At 35.2% G+C, this 22,449-nt stretch overlaps 4 protein-coding genes across 5 annotated transcripts in view; 3 read left to right on the forward strand and 1 right to left on the reverse strand.

Annotated features, from left to right (window-relative positions):
* LOC108454334 (uncharacterized) overlaps positions 1-21,314 on the forward strand; it is a 95,657-nt gene extending 74,343 nt beyond the window's left edge. The window contains exons 9-11 of one of the 2 annotated variants that reach the window (XR_008274053.1): positions 20,520-20,636; positions 21,091-21,156; positions 21,286-21,314. Coding sequence is in view for 1 of the 2 variants with exons in the window: in XM_053021053.1 (XP_052877013.1) it covers positions 20,520-20,604 (85 nt within the window). In the remaining variant the exon portion in view is untranslated. Of the gene's footprint in view, positions 1-20,519; positions 20,637-21,090; positions 21,158-21,285 lie in introns of those variants that run through there. The other variant, XM_053021053.1, reaches the window with a different exon arrangement.
* On the reverse strand, positions 5,820-12,450 carry LOC108456189 (protein HAPLESS 2). Its single transcript, XM_017754786.2, has 18 exons — positions 12,189-12,450; positions 11,962-12,105; positions 11,726-11,814; positions 11,531-11,570; positions 11,219-11,276; positions 11,057-11,117; positions 10,660-10,738; positions 10,253-10,387; positions 9,462-9,656; positions 9,150-9,230; positions 8,963-9,063; positions 8,091-8,208; positions 7,905-7,937; positions 7,716-7,809; positions 7,505-7,593; positions 6,784-6,899; positions 6,563-6,663; positions 5,820-6,475 (listed from the first exon to the last, which is right to left on the reverse strand). The coding sequence occupies exons 1-18, from the start codon at positions 12,369-12,371 to the stop codon at positions 6,051-6,053; spliced, it is 2,142 nt and encodes a 713-aa protein (XP_017610275.1). The 5' UTR covers positions 12,372-12,450; the 3' UTR covers positions 5,820-6,050.
* On the forward strand, positions 14,042-16,815 carry LOC108454310 (E3 ubiquitin-protein ligase At4g11680-like). The gene is made up of 5 exons (XM_017752728.2): positions 14,042-14,836; positions 15,106-15,225; positions 15,303-15,435; positions 15,941-16,105; positions 16,231-16,815. Exons 1-5 carry the CDS (start codon positions 14,277-14,279, stop codon positions 16,396-16,398), a joined length of 1,146 nt encoding a protein of 381 aa, XP_017608217.1. The 5' UTR covers positions 14,042-14,276; the 3' UTR covers positions 16,399-16,815.
* LOC108454754 (elicitor-responsive protein 3-like) lies at positions 20,526-22,134 on the forward strand. Its single transcript, XM_017753321.2, has 5 exons — positions 20,526-20,636; positions 21,091-21,156; positions 21,286-21,412; positions 21,655-21,769; positions 21,855-22,134. The coding sequence occupies exons 1-5, from the start codon at positions 20,570-20,572 to the stop codon at positions 21,924-21,926; spliced, it is 447 nt and encodes a 148-aa protein (XP_017608810.1). The 5' UTR covers positions 20,526-20,569; the 3' UTR covers positions 21,927-22,134.
* Positions 22,135-22,449: the final 315 nt, after the last annotated feature.

Genomic DNA, 22,449 nt, shown 5'->3' on the forward strand with positions numbered 1-22,449 from the left:
GATGCCATCGAGACTATGATGGTTGGTAAGACTGATGCCATGGAGGCTATGTTGACGGCCTTGAAAGAGGAGATTGCGGAGCTCAAGGGTGAACTCACAATCTACAAGGCTGCTTTGGGCAATGGAGGGTTGGCTGCTGTCACACCCAAGCCCAACGTGGATGTTCCCAAGCCAAAGGAGTTTAAGGGAACAAGGTCCGCAAAAGAAGTGGACAATTGAGTCGAGCAATACTTTCGTGCCAAGGGCATTGCTAATGATGCCACTAAGGTAATTACTGCTGCTATGTATCTTACTGACATTGCCTTATTGTGGTGGCGTCGTAGGTCCACCGATGTGAAACGTGGTGGGACAGAAATTGAAACTTGGAAGGAGTTTCAATACGAGTTCAAAGCGCAGTTTTACCCTGAGTATGCCGAGGATGAAGCTCGGGCAAAGTTGTGTCGGCTTTCGCAACAAGGCACTGTGAGGGAGTATGTGCAGGAATTTAGCGAACTCATGCTTCAAATTTCTTATATGGGTGAGAAAGAGGCATTCTTTTCCTTCATGGATGGGTTGAAACCATGGGCGAAGCAAGAGTTGCAACGCCGAGGAGTCCAAGAACTTACCAAGGCCATGTTTGTAGCAGAATCGTTGGTTGAATTTGGTGGGAAGAAAGACAGGCCTGAGTCTTTTAAGCCCAAGTCCCAACCAAGGGGAAATAGTGGGGGAGACAAAGAAAGGCCCCCTAGAAATGACAACGGCAAGAAGCCTTGGGACAAAAGGAAGAGTGGGCCTATAAGGTGCTTTCATTGTGATGGACCACACATGATTAAGGATTGTCCAAAGAAGGCGGCGCTCTCCACTGTGGAAGCAAAAGCGGAGTCCGATATGGAGAATAACAATCTTGGTTCAATACTAGGGGGTGTTGAAGACAAGATGAGTCATGGGCTGATGTTTGCGGAAATCATGGTAGCTGGCAAAAAGTTGAATGCACTTGTCGACACAGGTGCGTCTGATTTATTCATGTCCGAAGGGGCTGCGTATAAACTTGGCCTCAAGATTGAAAATGAGCTGGGTCGGATTAAGACGGTAAATTCGAAAAGTGTTCCAATCAAGGGGGTTGCAAAGGGAGTAAAACTCCAATTCGGCAATTGGACCGGTACGGCATCCATCAAGGTAATGCCACTTGATGATTATGATTTTGTAGTTGGATTGAGTTTTATTGATCAGGTTAATGCGATGATTTGTCCTTCCGGTAATTTCATGGTGATTTCGGATTCGAACCATCAATGTATGGTGAGATTGACAAGAAATGGGAGCCTGGAAGGGAAAACATTGTCCGCAATCCAATTTGCTAAGGGAGTACGTAGAGATGAAGTCTCCTACTTAGCCACTTTGAAGATTGAGGAAACCGGTAAGACCGTGGGTGAGATCCCTAAAAAAGTGGGCCAAGTATTACAATCCTTTCGAGATGTGATGCTTGCAAAGTTGCCAAAGAATTTGCCACCTAAGAGGGAGGTGGATCATAAGATCGAATTGGTGTCCAATATGGTGCCACTAGCTAGGCCCTATACCGTATGTCCCCACCGGAATTGGAGGAATTACGTAAATAGTTAAAGGAGCTTTTAGATGCGAGATTCATTAGGTCATCTAAATCTCCGTATGATGCACCGGTGCTATTTCAAAAGAAACATGATGGGTCATTACGGATGTGTATTGATTATCGGGCCTTAAACAAGATCACTGTGAGGAATAGGTACCCTATTCCCCTCATTGCAGACTTGTTCGACCAGTTTGGTAGTGCGAGATGGTTTACCAAGTTGGACTTGAGATGGGGGTACCATCAAGTTCGGATAGCCGAAAGAGATGAGCCAAAGACAGCTTGTGTAACGCGGTATGGCTCATATGAGTTTTTAGTGACGCCATTCGGACTCACGAACGCCCCAGCTACATTCTGCACTTTGATGAATAAGGTACTTCAACCTTTCCTTGATCATTTCGTGGTTGTTTTCCTTGACGATATTGTGGTGTACAGTAAATCATTCGATGAACATGTGGAACATTTGAGGGAGGTGTTCCAAACTTTGAGGGAAAATGAGTTGTTTGTCAAAGAGGAGAAATGCACATTTGCTCAACGAGAGGTGCCATTTCTAGGCCACATTGTGGGAGGTGGTAAGATCTGGATGGATGAAAGCAAGGTTCGGGCCATTTCCGAGTGGGAGGCTCCAACCAAGGTGACAGAGTTGAGATCTTTCCTTGGGTTGGTAAACTACTATGAACGCTTTATAGAAGGCTACTTTAGAATTACCGTACCCTTGACGGACATGTTGAAAAAGGGTAAGGTATAGGATTGGAACCCACAGTGTGAGAGGGCCTTCAATCAATTGAGGCAAGTAATGACAAGTGAGCCCGTACTTGCATTACCAGATTACTCGAAGCCTTATGAAGTACGCACAGATGTGTCAAATTATGCCATTGGGGGAGTACTGATGCAAGAGGGTCATCCCATTGCTTTCGAAAGTCGAAAGCTTAATGAGACGGAGCGGAGATATACGGTCCAAGAGAAGGAAATGACCGCTATGGTACATTGCCTGTGCACATGGAGGCATTACTTACTGGGTTCTAGGTTCGTGGTCCTTACCGATAATGTTGCCGACAGTTATTTTCTAACCCAGAAAAAGTTGTCTCTCAAACAGGCTCATTGGTAGGTTTTTCTAGCGGAGTTCGATTTCACAATGGAATACAAGCCAGGAAGTGCCAACATCGTGGCTGATGCACTTAGCCGAAAGATGGAATTTGCGGCCATCAGTCAACCCGACGGGTCCCTATTGGAACGCATTCGAGAAGGGTTGTCCCATGACTCCACAGCCAAAAGCTTGGTTGAGCTGGCCAATGAGGGGAAAACGAGGAGATTTTGGCTTGATGGGGAATTACTATACACCCATGGGCACCGCCTCTATGTGCCTCATTATGGGAAATTGCGCAAGGAAGTCATGAAAGAATGCCATGACTCACGATGGGCGGGCCATTCGGGAATGCACTGTACCTTGGCCCTTTTAGAGGATCGATACTATTGGCCTCACATGGGTGAAGATGTGGAAACCTATGTGAAGACTTGTTTAGTGTGCCAACAAGACAAGGTTGAGTTAAAGAATCCCGCCGGCTTGCTACAACCCTTGCCCATTCCGGAAAGGCCATGGGAGAGTGTATCCATGGATTTTATTGTGGGTTTGCCTAAGTCTGACGGATTTGCAAGTATTATTGTTGTGGTAGACAGGTTTTCAAAGTATGCGACGTTTATTCCTGTTACCAAAGAGTGCCATGCTGAGGAGACAGCTCGCTTATTTCTTAGACACGTGGTAAAATATTGGGGAGTGCCACTGTCTATTATCAGTGATCAAGATGGGAGATTCTGGCGATTTTGGATGAGTGTTCAAGTCAATGGGCTCGGACTTGAACTTCTCCACAAGCATGCATCCACAAACTGATGGGCAAACTGAACGAGTGAATGCATTGTTGGAGACATATCTTCGACACTATGTGAGTGCCACGCAAAGGGATTGGCCCAAGTTGTTGGATGTTGCCCAATTTTCATACAACTTGCAGCGAAGTGGGGCAACGAACCAAAGTCCGTTCGAGATAGTGACGGGCCAACAGCCACTCACACCCAACGCTGTTGCGACCCATTATACAGGACCAAATCCTGCTGCGTATCGATTTGCGAAGGATTGGCAAGAAAAGAATGACTTGGCCAGGGCTTGTTTACACAAAGCAAGTAAGCGCAACAAGAAGTGGGCTGATCAGAATCGAAGGGATGTGCAGTTTCAGGTGGGGGACTCAGTCCTTGCCAAACTACACTTGATGTTGCGATATACGGGTTTGCACAAGGGGCCGGTGCGAAGGTATGAGGGGCCGTTTAAAGTCTTGAAGAGGGTAGGCAAGGTGGCCTACAAACTTGAGTTGCCCGCAAAGTTAAAGCTCCACCCAGTGTTTCATGTAAGTATGCTCAAGCCATACCATGGGGATCAAGAGGATCCAAATCGAGGCAAGTCAGAACGAGCACCAATGGGGGTAAAAGTCTCTTATGACCGAGAAGTCGAAAACATTGAGGCAGATCGTGTGGTGAGACGAAGGTATCATCGGCCACGACATGAATACTTGGTACGATGGAAAGGACTACCTGACAGTGAAGCAAGTTGGGAACCTGCCGAGGCATTGTGGCAATTTCAAGAGAAGATAGCCCAGTTCCATGAAGGGGACGCGACGAGGGCGTCGCTAGAACAAGTGGGGGAGAATGTCATGGGTTGCGAAGGGAAACTTGCAACCATGACGGACTTGTACGATTTATCGCTTTTGAGGGAGGTTATTTGGCCCAATCAGACTGGTCCAGTGCTTGGAGAGATTGAAAGCCCATCTCCGGAGCTTGGCAAATATGGAAAGTAATCTTCAAAGATATGCTTGGCAAATATGGAAGGGAATCTTCAAGGATATGTGATCCTAGACTTTAATGTAATCTTTAGAAGATACGATTCTGTAATCTTAGAGATTTGATATCTTGATAGCTTTAGATCTTGGCCATTGATGTATTTCGATCTGTACCGTTGATATTGGGAAGGCTCAACTATAAATAGAGGCCTCTCCCCCTTATTGTATTCATTCATTGATTAATAGAATTTTGAGAGCATTCACTCAAACTTTTCTCTCGAGTGTTCTTAATTTTTCTGTGGCTTTTTTTCATCTTTTGAGATCATTCTTACTTCGTTCTTCTGCTGTTCTTCGTGCGTTCTTGAGAGGAGTTCCATTGAATCCTCAATTGTTGCGAGATAGGTTGACTTAGGCGTTTTTGAGCGGAGGAACGCTTAAGGCCGCACGGATTGCTTGGGAAAACTCTAAGTCCGTGACACTAGTAGGAAAGTTTTGATTTAAACTGCTGTAGTTTCTATTCCTATTAAAAAAAACAATAAAATATTAAATTTACTTTGATGTTAACATTTATATTCATTATACATTACAAATGGAGGCATATTTATTTAAAAAAAATTGATCGTGTTGAAATTCTGATTGTAAATTAAAAACATTTAGTTGGTAGTATATCAAATAAAATAACAATTATTTTTATTTTATAATTAAATAAAAATAAAAATATTTTTATTAATTAAATTGTATTAAGCTAAATAAATCCAATCGAACTTGAGTAAGGAATAACTCTTTTCCCAAATCATGATATTACTCGATGGATCCCAATTTCCACATGAAAATTTAATTTTAAAATTTAATATTTACAATTCCATTTTATGTCCCTACTATACCTTTTATTTATATGAATTTTTAAAATTGTAGGAAGCATTTTATATTAATTATAAAAGAGTTACCAAAATATAATTTTATCTGTATGATATACTATTACTTTTTTAAAAAGAGTTTGAATTAAAAGGTTAAGTATATTGTTAATGGATAAATATAAATTTAGCAATTAATGTAATTCATTCAAGATTGAGAATCATATATAAAAATAAGTGTCGAAAGAGTTTTGAATTGGATGAAAAGAGTCTTCTCTCTTCTCTTTATTTTCCCTTTTATTATTTTATGTTGGGAATGATTATTCTTAATTAAGTTGTAAAAAAAGGCTTATATAATTTCTCAAGTTTTATGATATAAGTATGTGAGGTGTATAAAGGTCGCATGTAGATCATGCATAACCCATATCATTCTCAATTAAGTCATTGAAAAAGGCTTATATAATTTTTCAAGTTTCATGAGATAAATATGTGAGGTGTATAAAGGTCGCATGTAGATCATGTATAGTCCATATCATTCTCAATTAAATCATAGAAAAAGGCTTATATAATTTCTCAAATTTAATAGGATAAATATGTGAGGAATATAAAGGTCACGAATAGATCATGACTAGTCCACATGTTTGTAGCCATGGGTTGCGAAGGTAGAGTTTCTGCAAGGTTATTCTCGAAGTTGATGAAGCAAGGTCTCCACACGTGGTCAAACATACAATGTATTTTCAAGTTTAAGTAGGTATTCAACAATTAACTTCATACTGCTGTGTACTACTATCTCTATCTCAGCTTCAATGGTCTTTCTATGGACTCTATTGCTCCTCCATGCTTGTGGTGCCCAACATCATGATGTTTCCTCCTATCCAACTGAACTTCTACAATGCTAGAACTCTTAACATGCCTATGTTTGTGCTTGTGCTTGTCCTTGTGAACATGATGCAGATAATGATAATAATCACAGTCCCTTTCAGAATGCATGTGCCGGTGGCGATCATGGTGAATGCCGTTTCGATTATATCGAGCATCATGTTTGTGGTACTTGCTCCTGGTAAGCTTTTTGGCATGAAAGTGGGAGTGGCGGTTATTGATACCATGTCTATGGATATCACTAGATCCGTAATCATCGAGCCCCAAATGATCTTCGAACCAATCATAAAGAGGATCAAACAAGCCTTTCTGATGTAAAAGCCATAGCAACACAAGCACTGCAATTCAAAAACGCAACTGTAATATAACAAAGCATATTATTTGCGTTATCCATAACTTGTTTCTTGATAAGAACGAAGGTTTACCGGTCGGAAATATAGCTAAAAGTAAACCGAAAAGTACTACCCAACTCATACAGATATACTGTATGTGGCAGCTGAAGTCAAAAAAGCCCGAGCATTTCCCGCTACACAACAAAAGAAAACAAATATAACATTGAATCAATAGCATCATAAGTAAATAAAGTTTAAAGGTTACAATAAACTTTAGAATATATGGAAATGTGTAATCTAATTGTCAAAATGACCTGCAAGTTTCTCCAGTGATGAAGTCCACCAAACTTTCCCACAGGTTTTTCCAAATTCTTTTAAGAGACTCAAAGAAACCATTCACGCCAGTCTTTGGTGGTTGAAAAGGAGTAATCTGAAGCAAATTTACAGTTTTAAGGGATTTACTAATTTTACACATCAAGATCACCGAGTGATATTTTGTTCACAGCAGTAAATAGCGTTTATGGTTGACATTGACAACGCACATAATTAATTTAAAGTTCTCCTCAATTGTTAGTAACTATGTACAATTGTTGGATACGGATAATTATCTAACATGTACGTATTCAATTTTTTTCCTAAACTTTTCTATGCATTTGAACTTTGAAGGGTAAACCTTGGAGGACTATATTGCCATTTTTGGTCCAAAAATGTGTCACTCACGTACTTCAAGAAAATTAAATAGTTGGTGCAACATAGTTTTAGACTATTACTCGGACTTGGGTGTAGGTATCAGATACAGGTATGGTTAGTTTTTCTAAGTTTTTTCATGTATTTGAATGATCTTTGGATATCATATCCTCATATCCTTGTGTCGAACACAAGTGGCAGAAACAGGTACTTCATAAAAAATGAAGAAACCGAGCAACATGGGTTTTAGAACTTTATATTCATATCCCTTTGATACTTAACAAACATTTGTGCCAGGTTTCTATCTCAATGAGGTGACCATATAAGCATATCATACACTTATCATACCTGTGATCCATTTTCAAAAACGGTAGCTGTAGTACTAAACTGGCACTCTGCTCTGTCAACTTCACTAAATTCAGAGTCCTTCAATATAGCTGTGCATTCAGCATATCAAGGAAAAGCATGTTGAGAGAATTGTGTCGATATCAATGATTTTAAAATTTGGGTATATAAAAATTTATGCAAGATAATTTAAGGACCTTCTTTTAATTCTTACCAGAACAAACATATCTTGCAGCCTGATCAGTTGTTGGATAGACTTTAAAAGATCGAGCTGAAATTTCTTTTGGCTTCATAATGAAGAATTGCTCCTGCAGAAATATTCAATGTTGATGATATTATTTGATGAACCATGATTAAGAACAACCTATGCCCACCATGTCTAAAAAGAGTTGAGAGAAAATACCTCCATATAGGCAACACCTTTTGAGCAGTCGAACTGCACAAGGAAAAAGTGTTGAAACTAGAGCAAACTTGTTGCAATAAAAGTTTATATAAAACAATTTAACAATTTCAACATATTTGTTTAAATAGAAACTCATATTTATGCCTTTAAGAAAGATAATGAGAAAAAAATGAGTCTCTTGAGTACCGTTAAGCTATATGATGCTTCTACTTCACCGGTATTCTTAGCAGTAATTGTGGCAACCCCAAACTGAGTGAGGGCTTCAAATGTTGGAACTGTTACACTCATGATTTTTCCAGGACTCCTGCGGGAAGATGAAAGTATATGTGATTTTGTCATCAACAAAGAAAAAAACATTGAAGATGAGGGATTGCTGAGATATGAAACCGAAAGACATCACTAACCATAAATAATATTAAAATGTTTTGAGTGATGGTATAAGAAAGAAGTAATAACCTAGAACTCAAGCATACAGAAGCAGAAAGATCTATGTATTGCGTGTATGAACATATGTCAACACATACATTATGGTCCTTAATACTTTGACCTAGATGCTAAGTAAACCGGTGGTCTACTTAATTAATGAAGGACCTCCATGTGAGTAGCAGAATTTTTTGAACCAAAAATTCAATCCACCTAAACATCAGGTCAGTTTTTCAGTCTTCTATCAAAGTAATTTCTTAAAAGAATAGGAAAAAGAATTGATAAGGCAGTAACTATGGCCTATGGGTGTGATTGGATGAACTACTTGGCACAAGTTTTACAGAACAATGAAAGATTGAAGCAGCAGTCAATGTTCTACAAGGGACATTGTAGAAATGAACCTTCTCAGTCCCATGGCCACATTGTAGAAACAATATTTGTTCACTGATTCAGGCAACTATTGAGCAAAAATCAGGTTCAGTACTTCAGAAAACAAATTGGTCTAAACTGCTCGTATAATCAAGTTGAACATTGCAAATCCATGCTCCTGATGAATCATTTGCCAAAAATAATAAGAATGCGTTCAAATGATCTAAATCTCTGTGTTAGCTACCAATTGTAGCAGGATTACTTGCCTTTGGAAAACAAAATCTATGTCATCAGCCCTTAGTTCTATCAGGAGGTTTGTGTTAAGAACTTCTGTCACTCCAATAGAGAATGAATGGGACCCTGCATTCTGCAGCCAAATGGGAACCATAAATTAGCCCACCTAAATTATGGAGAAACTTGCACAGAAGGAATGTACAATTGTGGAATCTTAACTGGATGCTCATTTATCCTTTCATATCTCCCTTGCACGCCATACAATGGAACTTGCCCCCTCTTAATTCGGTTTTGATCAGCCTGTTAGCAGTAAGGCAGTGTCTTCTCAGTAAAAATGATAGAATAAATTCAGAGCACCAAAAAGGTTAATTCATGTATGTAGCAACAAATACAAAACTAACAAAATTTACAATTTAGAGTAGGATTGAACTACAAAACAGCAGAAAATCATAACTTTGCCAATGCTAAATCTTGCATCAAATTAGTTAGAGAAATTAGAAAAAGAATTACTGTTTAGCTTTTTATACTAACTTCCCAGAAATTCCACAACTGATTATGCAAGCAACTCCAAAATGGCGATGAACAGAAGTTTGGCTGACCATTGAAAGCCTCATAACTGACACCAATTTTGTTGCATTCAACACCATCTAAGGTAAACCTCACTCTCTCAAGCAGCATCCACATAGAAAGATTCCTTCCCAAATCATTGGGTTGACCTGGACTACCCTGTCAATGAAGGAAAAAAAGGAGTTTCGGAAATACAAAATAACTGAATTTGCACGAAAATAGCAATAAACAAATGAAGATGATATGCAGCAAAATATTCTGAAGAACATGTTCAAATTACATTGCCATGCATATTGTAGCCAATCTCCCATACTTAAAAGAATTAAGAACAAAAGAACAAACTGGCTGCTAGTTCTCATGCTTAACAGGAACTCATTACTATATACAGCAACAGTATTTCAAGCATGTACCTTCTAACAAAAACATATCAATAAGATGACAAAACAGGGAAAACCAAGCAATGCCTATAAAAGGTTCTGAGTTTCAATTCAAGCTCCATCACCAAATTTAATAATTGCTGGTTATTTTCATGTTTTAAATCAGAATAATTGTTCAATGGTCATATTTTTGCAGAATTTTCAGTGAAAATCACATATGATCCCAACATGGTAAGTACGAAATAGACCAAACAACCTGATAACATTAATTCATCTTGTGAAATGTCAAGGGAAAAGCCATCTCACAGTAATTGAAAAGATTACTAAAATATATCTGTTGGCAGGATAGTCATGACAGTATCCTCTAAGCAAGCTGACCTGCCTTGGAATGACCAGGTAGAAGTCCTCAAATGTAGGAATACTTGTATATCCAACAAAATCTCCAATAAGATTGACCTTTAGAAAATTGTCCTTGGATGTTGCCGTTCTGTTTTCAGGCCCTACAATAACTTCCTGCAAACATAAATAATTTGTTTGAAAGGTAAGTTATTATTACTAAATTTTAAATCCCTTTTCAATTCAAGTTATAGATCGATTGTATCTAATCCTAACATCATTACGTGAAGCTACCAACAGATATCCAACCAACACAAATATGCATTTGTTCAGAACTTGTCACTATCCTGGAAATAAGTTTATACCTGATCGGTAAAATATGACATATTACAAAAGTGAAAAGAAGTCCTTCAGTAAGCATCTGAAAAATCATATGCAGCACTACATACCGAAACTTTATTTCCTGTTTTCATCTCAATTCTAACGCTGAACCCAATTGACTGCTGTCCAATACCAAAAACATGGAACCTACATAGATAAAACAATTATTACTAGTTATAGATCAAGCTGAAAAAGATAGTTAGAAGTTGCTGCTTTATCATGGATCACCTATCCAAGTAGAAATCAATCTCGATTATTTTTCTCTAATTTACTCTTATTTGGAATTTCTTTTATGAAAAAGGATACTGTAATGAAATTAGGTAAAAGATAAAAACCTAGTTTGAAAATGACTTATTACCAAAGTTTTTCATTGACTACCTACGAGGAATACGTTGGCACAGCGAGACAAATAACAACTCAAAAAGACGAAATATGTAACCAATAGAACGTAAGTGAAGACCATACCAGTCACCTGGGAATCGGAGACAGTGAGCAGTATTGGCCTTTCCTTTTATCAATTTGTCAACTACCCAAATGTAAACACAGAGGCAACAACAATCAAATTCCAGAAAACTCAGCATCCAAATGAAATTTTTGACAGTGCTGGAAAACACACAGAGCACTCACAGACATTTCCACAAGATGAAGGTGCCCGCCTTCGGGGCCCGCAAGGACAGCAAATAGGCTAAACAAGGGCAGAAGATCCAAAAGACAAATAAATAGTCAAAAAGGAATCACAAAGTAAATTTTACACTATATTTCAAGAGATATAAAAGCTAGCAACAGAAATCTATTATAAATACCATGTCAAAGACAATAAACTAACTAGGCAGTTTGTAATAACAACATGAACAACAAAGCAACAATACTAAGCAACAGTTAAGTTCAACATAATATGAAATTTCTTTCAAAATTATGTTAATAAGTTGAAAATGCAACTCGAGTATGCTCAATGATGTGGCCATCCTCATCGCGCAACCTACAAAATAGATCCTAGAAACCAGTCAATCACTTCCTTTAGTATGTTCAAGCATCAATTTTAACATACATACATACATACATACATACATACATACATACATACACGGACACGCACACTAAACATTAGAAAATTAAATCGAAAACAGTTCTTGCCTCTCACATATCTTGACAACATTAGCACCAGCATCAGGCTGACATTTGCGTGTCTTAACAAAAAACTCTTGAGGCTTAAAAGGAACATCCTGAAAAAGCAAAACGTTCGATAAAACAAGCAATTTCGAAAACGAGAGATTCTTTCTCTACGATCTCCGCGATTTTTATTTCAATTTCCCTCAAATTTTCAAAAAAACTGAAAGGTGCAATTTTATTTTTCTCATTAAGGAACGTACTCGAATATATATTAATTGGTAGAGCGCGTAGGCAGAGGATTTGTTGACTGTTATTACCGGCGGAACTCGTAACGTTTGCATGTTATTCGTCGAATTCTCCTCCACCTCCACTATTTCCGCCACTACGGACGCCTCGCCGCCACTCTAAAATAGAATAAAACATTCAGAAGAAAAAGGAAAAAAAGATACTAAATAACGACGATAAGAACAAAAACAAGTTCACTTACTGAACCGCTGGGAACGGCCATGTTGATGACGATCTTGGTGGTGCAATTCAGTTTGTCGTTGGAATCCGTTCTTTTTTCGCACTTTTCAAGCTTCGATTTCGAAAGGATCTCGACTGAAATAACCATATTTTGAAGGAAGAGGAGTCTGATCATGTAGATGAGAAATCGCGCCAATCGTCCCATTTTCAGCAATATTTTCTTCTTCTTCTTTTCTTCGTTGGATTAGGAGAATTTTGAAATGCGGTTATGGAGGGCTTTAGAGGGGGGCAGAAGAAAAATTAACCGACGTTTTGTACAAACGACGTCGTTGTTTACCAATCGGCCCAATTATGGGCCTACTTGCTTTAATTGCACTAAATATTTTCTAAATTTTAAATTAATTTCTAAACTCTAAAATATTTTAATTAAATCTTTAAAATATTAATATTATATCAATCAAGTATATTATTAGTATAAACATTAAATGTCACTATAAATTTGACGTGAGATATATTAAAACACGCAGATTATGTACTTACTACACAAACAATTTAAATATGACATATTAAAAACAAGTAGTGACAATAATTATTTTGAGGTTATTGCTTTTTAACAAATTGGATATGAACAATTTATGTAGTAGATATATATGTGTTACTAATTTAATTATGCGCTCTAAATACATTATATATAATATTTAATATATCATTCAATACTTAATTTAATTGTTAGACCGATGAAAATATCTATTTGATACAATATTCATACTTTAAAGACTAAATTAAGGGTAATACCAATTTAATTAAAATTTATATTGTGTGGATTTAATTTAATTTTATGTTAAAACGTAAAAATATCATTTTTTAAATATGGATAATCCTACACTACCGTAACATTTTATTATCTTCTAAAATATGGTGGACTTTTTCTTACAAAATCATGGATATTTTTTTTTTTCCATTTTAGGAATTCCGAAGAATCGTGTTAACTATTAACGATTTTACCTTGGACGGTTAAAAGTTTTGGTTCGATCTTTACCTCAATTATAAGAAAAAAATTGTAATCCGAAAATATACATTTTAAGAAAGGGTAAATTTCTACCAAGGTCACTAAACTATTATAAAATTTACATTTTGGTCATTTAATTTCAAAAAGTTACAAAATTATCTCTAATCTATTTAAAAGTTTTTATTCAAGACTATTTGAAAGCTTTTATTTAAGTCATTGAATTGTTAAGGTCATTTTTTTTAAGTTCGGCTAGCGAGCCTCAAGCGATGATTCGATAATCAATATGATGAATTAGTACCCATTGACATGTGGAAGAGCATACTTTAGATCTAAGTCAATCTGAAGGCCAATGTTGGAGATCAGAAAAGAAAGCTGTTTGGATTTTGGTTCACAAATTCATAACGTTCAAATTTGTTTTATAAAAATAAAATAAAATAACTGAATTGTAAAAGAGAAGGGGAATGAGAGCTTTCAATTAGTGCAGACAGTGAAAATTGTGAATAGAGAAGGCCATACAACAACGATTTTAACAATTTGGTGACTTAAATGAAAACTTTCAAATAATTTAGTAATCATTTTGTAACTTTTTAAAATTAAGTGACCAAAACTTAAACTTACTAATAGTTTAATGACCTTAGATAAATTTATCCTTAAAATTATAATATATAAATATTTCAAATTACTTGTTTACATTATATTAAAATCAATTTAAAATTTTAATATTTTTAAATAAATAAAATCCGATTAATATAGTTTTTAACAATAGCATCCATAAAAGATATGATTCGTAAATAGATAACAGTAGATGCATACATTAATTATAGTATATATAGATAATTGAGTTTAAAATTTATCTAACAATGATAAAAACCGAAATAACTGCACTAAATATTACCGGACAATTAAACCTCCCCCTATGTAATAAAAGAGACAAACCTTCAGCATCTTCCATTCATCATTGTCGTCTATTCATCTCTAATATTCACATAGAACCCTAATAATGTTTTCCTCCATGGGATTAAATTGAAAAGCCATTTGAAATCCAACTTTTTATATTAAAAGCATTTTGGGAAATCTTTTTTGGGGGGAGAAATCCCGAATATGGCTTCGACGGCTGCATCGAACCGGTCCTCCTCGGATGACATCACCGATGTGACGACGTCGCTTCTCTCATCACAAGGTAGCGTTTCGCGGGACGATTCTGCCACTCGTGGATCCGTTCGTCGCCAGAGCCTTTGGGAAGCGGCTCGGTTCCTACGCCGAGCCAGTAGCCGTCGACTCATGCGCGAGCCGTCCATGTTGGTTCGGGAAACTGCTGCCGAGCAGCTCGAGGAACGGCATAGCGATTGGGCGTATTCGAAGCCCGTGGTTGTCCTCGATATTATCTGGAATTTCGCGTTCGTAGCGGCGGCGGTTGGGGTTTTGATTTTGAGCTGGAACGAGAGGCCGAGTATGCCGCTGAGGCTATGGATAATTGGGTACGCATTGCAGTGTTTGTTGCATATGGTTTGCGTTTGTGTGGAGTATAGGCGACGGAGGAGGCAACGGAGCATGGATTACAGGTCATTTAATACAGGAGAGGAAGGGGCTTTGAGTCCAAGATCGAGGGTAGATTCGGAGCAATTCGTAACATTGGCCCATTTGGAAGAAGATGGTGGAAGGTATATATTTTTATTCAATGAATTTGAGAACTTAAGGATAGTTTCAGATTACTTTTTATATACTGCAATTAGGAATTCAATAGAGATTTAGGATTTCATGCATATGTTCAGTGTTACACGGTTAAGTTATGCAGATGCATCACTTTTATTGATGTTTTAATGTGTTATGAGAATCCGCCCTTCGCGATAGTTGAATTAAGTGTTGTGGATATATATGATACTGTAGACTCGTCCTATTGTAGCTAATCATTTAAAAATGTTTTCATCAGTGTTGCAAAGCATCTGGAATCTGCAAATACTATGTTTTCATTCATCTGGTGGATCATTGGGTTCTACTGGGTATCTGTAGGTGGCCAAGCAATGGCTGGTGGCTCCCCTCAGCTTTATTGGTAAGTTCTTGTGTCATTTTTTGTGCTGCTTTCTTTCATTGTAACTGGATCCTAACTCGTTCGATGCAACTCTGCAGGCTTTGTATCGTGTTTCTTGGGTTTGATGTGTTCTTTGTTGTTTTCTGTGTTGCGCTGGCATGCATCATTGGCATTGCTGTTTGTTGCTGTCTTCCATGTATTATTGCAATCCTATATGCTGTGGCAGATCAGGTACTTTCATATCCTCCTATGCAAAAGATTGACATCGTTGTGTATGCTTCGTTAATTTGTTTGTGTGCATTTGATGCTTAATTTTTGTTCTTGAATATCTAATTTTGTAATGAGATGGTTAATGAAGGTTGGTTTACTTATAAGCACCTAGGTAGTATGGGAAAGGCCATTTTGTGTAATTGTATGAATTTTGAGCTTCAAACATGAATCTAATTTAATCTAGATAATTGTGTTATCACGGTGAACTAAAAGGAAACTGATAGAGGTTTGTTTTCTGAAAGTTGTGTGATACACATTTTGAATGTAGAATTTACTTAATGACCATTTAAGCACTTTTAAATTAACGAATATGCTGCATTCGAGTGGCAAGATTTAACTAAGTGCATTTAAGTAAATATTTTCGATTCCTGCTATTATGGCTCTCAGCAATAAGATAGTTTTACTTTTATCTTCCTTTTTTGGTATACTCTCCTTTTTACCAACTTCAAATGGCCTCTTGCATCAGGAAGGAGCATCCAAGGAAGACATTGATCAGTTGCCAAAATATAAATTTCGAAAAATTGTCAATGATGATAAAGTTGCCGGTGATGTCCAAGGATCCGTTGGGGGAGTAATGACTGAATGTGGCACTGATTCCCCCATGGAACGTGTGCTATCCGAGGATGATGCAGTAAGTTGATCTCCATTTTGGTTTTTTATTCTTTGTTTTTTGGGTGATTCCTTTTGTCATTGTTGAGCTGAAGGAAATTTAAGTCCGGTACCCAACTGATATTTTATTATTGGGTTAATTTGTAGGAATGTTGCATCTGCCTTTCGGGTTATGATGATGGAGTTGAGCTAAGGGAACTTCCTTGTGGTCACCATTTTCACTGTGCATGTGTAGATAAGTGGCTGCATATCAATGCTACCTGTCCTCTATGCAAATATAACATTTTAAAGAGTAGTACTCATGAGGAAGTTTAGACGAATCAAAATAATTTTAGTCATGGTCATATCTGTGTTATCACGGTAATAGTTGTAGATGTTTGTCATCATAGTTCTGGTGATTCGTGACGTGCTTGTTTTAGCTCTAGCCTTCATGGGATTTTTTTTTTTTTTGTATATTTAATGTTTTCCAGAGCATCTATCTCGAGCACTGTGTCATAGAATTCGTTTGCTTGTATTCTCTCTTTCCTTTAAATCATTTGACAGGAACATGTAGGGGTTAACTCTTGTTTCAAGTCTTGTTCTTTCTGAATTATATTTTGTATAGTCTTGTAGGTGAAACTGAAACCCTCGTGAACAAGTGTTAAGAGGTGTTGTTTCAGAGTGCATAATGTTAAGAAATGCTTCTTACCCAGTGCTATGATCAATGATATGTATGAATGATGGTGTAGGATACCTGCATTTATGTATGAATGCACATACCTTTTATGAACAAGCAAAAAAAAAAAAAAAGTGTTCTCCCTTGACCCTTTATTGACTGCAATATGTTACTATTTAATGACAACCCCATTTTTGGGTTATTAAAATACTTAATTTTAATGCATAGATTGTTACCATAAAACAAACCCAGATTTTAAAGGAGACTAAGGGAAGGTTTTGCTGTACGCTTGGAAAAAAAGGTATACCAAAATTTTTAAATTATATAAAAATATATCAAAGTTTTTAACATTTACCAAAGCTTTAATTAGAAATTTTAACTAAATTTTGTTATACCTTTTCTTGGAGCGCACTTAGAAATTTTTTCATAATAAATTTTAAAAATATGGTCAAAATTTTATTAAAAGTCAAAATGTGACAAGTAGAGATATTAAATTATATGATTGGTGGAAGAAAAAAATTTAAAATATATTTTTAATTTAATCTTGAAAATTAAATACTTTGGCAATTGGGTGCTAGAATTACTTCGGCCGGCCAAATGACTCAGATAAAGCACTGCATAGCTACGCCAGACCAAATCCCATATATTTACTGTTTGTTCCATACATGGCGTTGATTGAACATGAGAACATGGTTGGATGCTTAGATCTTGTGGATGCGTATTATTTTCTTTTCTTTCTTCCTTTGCTTTTACCACACTCAAATCTTTTACAGGTTTGCAGGCAGAGACGAATTTAGTTGGCGCTGGCAGGGGCCAGCACCTAAATTTTCTTTTAAGCCCTTTTGAATTTTTTTTTATTTTGATATTATAGTGTAGTGTCTAAAAAAGGATAAATTTGTGTTTCACCCTAAGGTTTTTCGATTTTTATAGAATTTATAATTTTTAAATAATCATTTTAATAACATTTTAGTTTAATTTTGTAAATTAATACAAAATAGTATCCAAATATTAATTTAGTAAAAATAAAGTTTAATAATTGCAACATCTAAGTATAAATAATATCTAAATATTAATTAGGTAAAAATAAATTTAAATATCTAATACAAAATGAGCATTTAACTTATTTTGTTTTTTCCTAAATTTTGGTGATCAAGATTATCTAAAATTTAAAATACCTTGTTCAAAGTAGGTCCGGGTCTACTTTGAATATATATATGTCATATAAATATCCCGACCCCCTTATTAAAAATTTTAGTTTCACCCCTATTTCTAAGGATACAAAGTAGGGTCAATGTTATACAGTGAGGATCATAAGATTGTTTAAAGGATGATCGATAAATTATGGTTTAAAGTATGCCAAAACTCCTTGTAGTCTTCATAAATTCCACTTTTGTTTTAGGAATTCAATTCCTCTACTTTCAAATTTTAAAATTTAAGTTCTAACTGTTAATACTATTAAAATTATTTTGTTAAATTCAAGTTCATTACAACGTTATTTTTAGTTATATGACTATCAAATGAGTATAAATGTCACACCAATAAATTTAGCGATAACTTTGTTAGCAATTGAACTTGAAATTTTGAAATTTGAAAGTAGAGAGAATAATTCTTGAAAATAAAAGTATAGGGACTACCTTCTAAATTTGGGAAGATTATAGGACTGATGACATATTTTAACCAGAGTTTATTATACCTGGATTACTAGGAAATCTCCTCGTTCTAAAAAAGGGTCTTTTTTTTTCGGCCGAAAGAAAAACGGGTCTTTAGTGGGGAAACAAAATAATAGCCCATTGAAGAAAGGGGGAAAGAAGAAGAAAAAAATAAATAAATAAATAGAAATGGAAAAGGTAATCTAAAAGAAAAGAAAATACATATATTAAATTTGGTAAAAAGTAAAAAAATGGTTAAAATTTTCCAATAGTCCCTAAACTTTGCAACAGTTATGAATTTAGTTCTTATATTTTAATTTGATTATTTTAGTCCTATACTTTTTAAACTTCAAATTTTCAGTAACTACAAAACGATAATTATTAAATTAATTAAGTTAAAGTATTTCATAAATATTACATAACAAACATGTTATTATATGCTTAATACCATATCAACTTCTTATTCCCACGTATTACTCATTAAAATTTTAGCTAATGGATTAACGACTATAATTTGTATCAAAATTAGAATTTCAAATTTCAAAAGTATAAGAACTTAGAATGATCCAATTGGAGAATAAGAATTAAATATACAATCGTATGCATAATACATTATTGGTAATTGAATTTAAACAAACATATTTAACTACTATTGTTTGAGTCAGGACTAAAATTTCAAATTTAAAAAAGTACAAAGATTATAATTGACCAATTCAAAAAGTACAATAACTAAAATCGATCAATTTTGAAGTACAATAACTAAATCCATAACTTTCACAAAATATAGGAACTAAAGCACAACTTAACCAAAAAAAAAAATACTAGAATTAGTTGTACAATTTTGACCCAAGTTAATAGCAGGGTGACTATAACATAATATATCGATGATAGTAGTCATATAGTAATCCTTTAAAGTTGGTTGACATAAATGAAAACTTATTCAAACAAAAATATCGATTTTGTAGTTTAAAACAAGGGTTAACTACGCCCAAAGTCACTAAACTATTAGTAAGTTTATGTTTTGGTCACTCAACTTCAAAAAGTTACAAAGTAGTCACTAAAATGTTCAAATGTGTTCATTTGAGTCATTGAGTTGTTAAAATTGTTGTTACATGGCCTTCTCTGTTCGCATTGTTGACACTAATCAAAAGCTCTCATTCACCTTCTCTTCTATAGTTTAATTATTTTTCATGAAATAACTTTGAACTTAAAGAATTTACGAACCAAAATCCAAACAACTTTTTTCTTCAATCTTAGACATTGACCGTTAGATCGACTTGGATCTAAAATATGTTCTTTTACTCCTCAATAGGTATTGATTTACTATACCGATCATTGAGTTGTTGCTTGGAGTTTGCTAGTTGGACTTTCAAAAAAAAAAAAAAACAACCCAATGCCGTAAATAAAGACTTTCGAAGAGTTCAATGACTTCAATGAATTTTTTAAATAGTTAAGTGATCATTTTGTAACTTTATGAAGTTGAGTGACCAAAACATAAATTTATTATTAGTTTAGTGACTATGGGTGTAGTTTATCCTCCTTATTTTCACACATGGTGGTTGGTAGTTGAATAGACTAGTTTGTAAAGTTGTTCATGAGTCGGGCCCTAACAAAATTTTAGGCTTGGGCTCAGCCTAATCTGAAAACGAGGTTAAATTTTTGCCCAAGCCTTATCAAGATTATAGATGCTAAACTCAGATTCGGCCTATATTAAATTTAAAACATACATTTTTATTATATAAAATAAATTTAAAAATATAATATATCAAATATACTACAAACATTAAAATAAATATTTTCTAATAAATTAAAAATGTATTAAAAAAATTGAAATAAATATTTCCTAACAAATATTAAAAAGACATATATCCGAGCTGGACTTGAGTAAAAATTAAATCTATTTTTTTGTCCAAACGCTTATTTTGAATTTATAATTTTATCTACACTCTTCAATTTTTTAAAGGAATCTTTAAGCCGTGATCAATGGAAAACTCTACTAGTTTGTCCGCACATGTGATAATTCCTTTTACAATATCTTTGTAAAAAGCTTTATTTAGAAAGAGAATCCAAAGAGATAGAAAGCAAAATCATTCTCCTTTATATATATTGGTCTCTGGGATCTGAATTTTTTTGACACAGTTTTCTTTCTTTCTTTTTCTCGGTTTCTACTCTCCAAAACATCATGCCTCAGGGAAAGCTTCAAGTTGTCCTTGTTAGTGCCAAAGGTCTCGAGAACACAGATTTTCTCTGTGAGTTCCGCTTTTCTTTTCTTTTTTCTCGTTAATTTGAAATCTGATTGTCATTTTTTTTAATCTTAATTTCGAACTTATCTGTTAAGATCTGAGTACATTCGATTACTTTTAGATGTTTCTGTTGTGATCTCATGACAATTTTTGATCAGATCAAGAACATTTAGCCAATCTAAACTAAATTTTTGGTCATACGATGGATCTGATCTGAATTGCATTGATGAACAGCGGAAAGAATTGCTTGTAGATTTATTACTTGGAAGTGATAATTTATATTAGTTTAGTTTTCGTTTTTCCGCTATATAGTTGCATATCGTGTTGACACTAGCGTGCTATTTTCGAAGTATATATATTTATATATATTGAAACATTGCATCTCCGTAAGTATTGGAAACGAATACTCGAAAGAATATGGTGTAATGTTTCTGAGAAATTAAATTTTGGAAACGAGCAGGTAACATGGATCCTTACGTGCTTCTTACTTACCGAACCCAGGAGCAGAAAAGCAGTGTTGCATCAGGTTTGGGAGCTTTATAGATCAATCTAAATTCTCAACAAATTTATTCATCTTGCTGATCGATGGATCAACTATCAGGATTCAAACTTTGCTCATATTTGATAGTGTTTTTGAAACAATAAATTTTCTCAGGAAAAGGATCAGAACCAGAATGGAACGAGGATTTCATATTCAACATCTCCGAAGGTGCTTCGGAACTCGCACTGAAAATAATGGACAGTGATGCTGGTTCTCAGGATGATTTCGTGGGAGAAGTAGCGTGAGTGTCGTATATGGATAGATATATACTGGACTCGGGTTTCTCTGTTTTTTAATATTTTTTAAGTATTTGAAGGGTCATATACTATACTCATCCAAAATTACTTTGGATATACAAGTGTTTTACACGAATACAATAAGAAAAATGGAAAATAAAATAAATATTATTAATTTAGACAAACTCCAATATATATATATATAGTAAAATGGCATCTGAAGAAGAGCTTTTTTGATGCTTTTCAGTATACCACTGGAGCCTGTATTTATCGAAAGTAACATTCCCCTGACTGCATATACTGTTGTCAAGGATGGAGAATATCGTGGGGAGATTAAACTTGGTCTCACTTTCACCCCCGAGGTAAATTTTCACAAATTTGAAGTGGTTTTTGGATTGATTATTTTCAGCTAACTAAAATGCAAGAACTTGAATTGGTTCAAAACAGGAACGTGAAAGCAGGGATTTTGAAGTTGAAGAATCTTTTGGAGGGTGGAAGCAGTCTTCATACACTGATTAGGCAGGCCACTTATAGTTTTCAGCCTTAATTCCCGTTTCAAGAAGTAACTATTAAGTTTGATTTTCGGACCATGTTTGGTTGGATGTTATTACCATGTTGTCTTTTTACTGCCGTTAATTGTGACACTGGGAAATTGTCACTGATTGAAATGTTTGCCTAATTTGTACTCTGGAGATTTAGTGACATGTTGGTTCTTGGATTTGAGCAAGAGATACGGTTTGGTTGGTTTTTAAGTAAGCCCGTAAATTTTGAACACGGAAAAAAAACACAGTTTAAAAAACATACCGTTAGTCCCTGTACTTTGACAATTCGAGATTTGGTTAGAAATTAAGTCTTCAAACTATTTTAAATAAAAGTCCCAATAATTGTTAATATTTTTGTGAAAATTTGTCAATGATTAACTTGCCCTCATGTAATGTGTCGTCAATAAATAGAAACATGTTAAAGTTAATAATGATAATGATTAGACTAAAATTTTAAATTTTAAATTTTAAATTTTTAGACGAAGTACAAAGAAAAGTCA

This window comes from Gossypium arboreum, chromosome 11, assembly GCF_025698485.1.
Source record: "Gossypium arboreum isolate Shixiya-1 chromosome 11, ASM2569848v2, whole genome shotgun sequence".
NCBI classification, from domain to species: domain Eukaryota; kingdom Viridiplantae; phylum Streptophyta; class Magnoliopsida; order Malvales; family Malvaceae; genus Gossypium; species Gossypium arboreum.

What these genes read in the sequence shown, in the direction of transcription:
- LOC108454310 (XM_017752728.2), top strand. Translation starts at nt 14,277, where the DNA reads ATGGCTTCGACGGCTGCATCGAACCGGTCCTCCTCGGATGACATCACC. An exon ending in TTGGAAGAAGATGGTGGAAG is followed by an intron (nt 14,837 to 15,105) that starts GTATATATTTTT and finishes TGTTTTCATCAG; the next exon opens with TGTTGCAAAGCATCTGGAAT. An exon ending in GGCTCCCCTCAGCTTTATTG is followed by an intron (nt 15,226 to 15,302) that starts GTAAGTTCTTGT and finishes GCAACTCTGCAG; the next exon opens with GCTTTGTATCGTGTTTCTTG.
- LOC108456189 (XM_017754786.2), bottom strand. Translation starts at nt 12,371, where the DNA reads ATGGGACGATTGGCGCGATTTCTCATCTACATGATCAGACTCCTCTTC. An exon ending in AAGGTGTTGCCTATATGGAG is followed by an intron (nt 7,810 to 7,904) that starts GTATTTTCTCTC and finishes ATATTTCTGCAG; the next exon opens with GAGCAATTCTTCATTATGAA. An exon ending in TTTTTGAAAATGGATCACAG is followed by an intron (nt 6,900 to 7,504) that starts GTATGATAAGTG and finishes AATTTGCTTCAG; the next exon opens with ATTACTCCTTTTCAACCACC.
- LOC108454754 (XM_017753321.2), top strand. Translation starts at nt 20,570, where the DNA reads ATGCCTCAGGGAAAGCTTCAAGTTGTCCTTGTTAGTGCCAAAGGTCTC. An exon ending in CGAGAACACAGATTTTCTCT is followed by an intron (nt 20,637 to 21,090) that starts GTGAGTTCCGCT and finishes GGAAACGAGCAG; the next exon opens with GTAACATGGATCCTTACGTG. An exon ending in GAAAAGCAGTGTTGCATCAG is followed by an intron (nt 21,157 to 21,285) that starts GTTTGGGAGCTT and finishes AAATTTTCTCAG; the next exon opens with GAAAAGGATCAGAACCAGAA.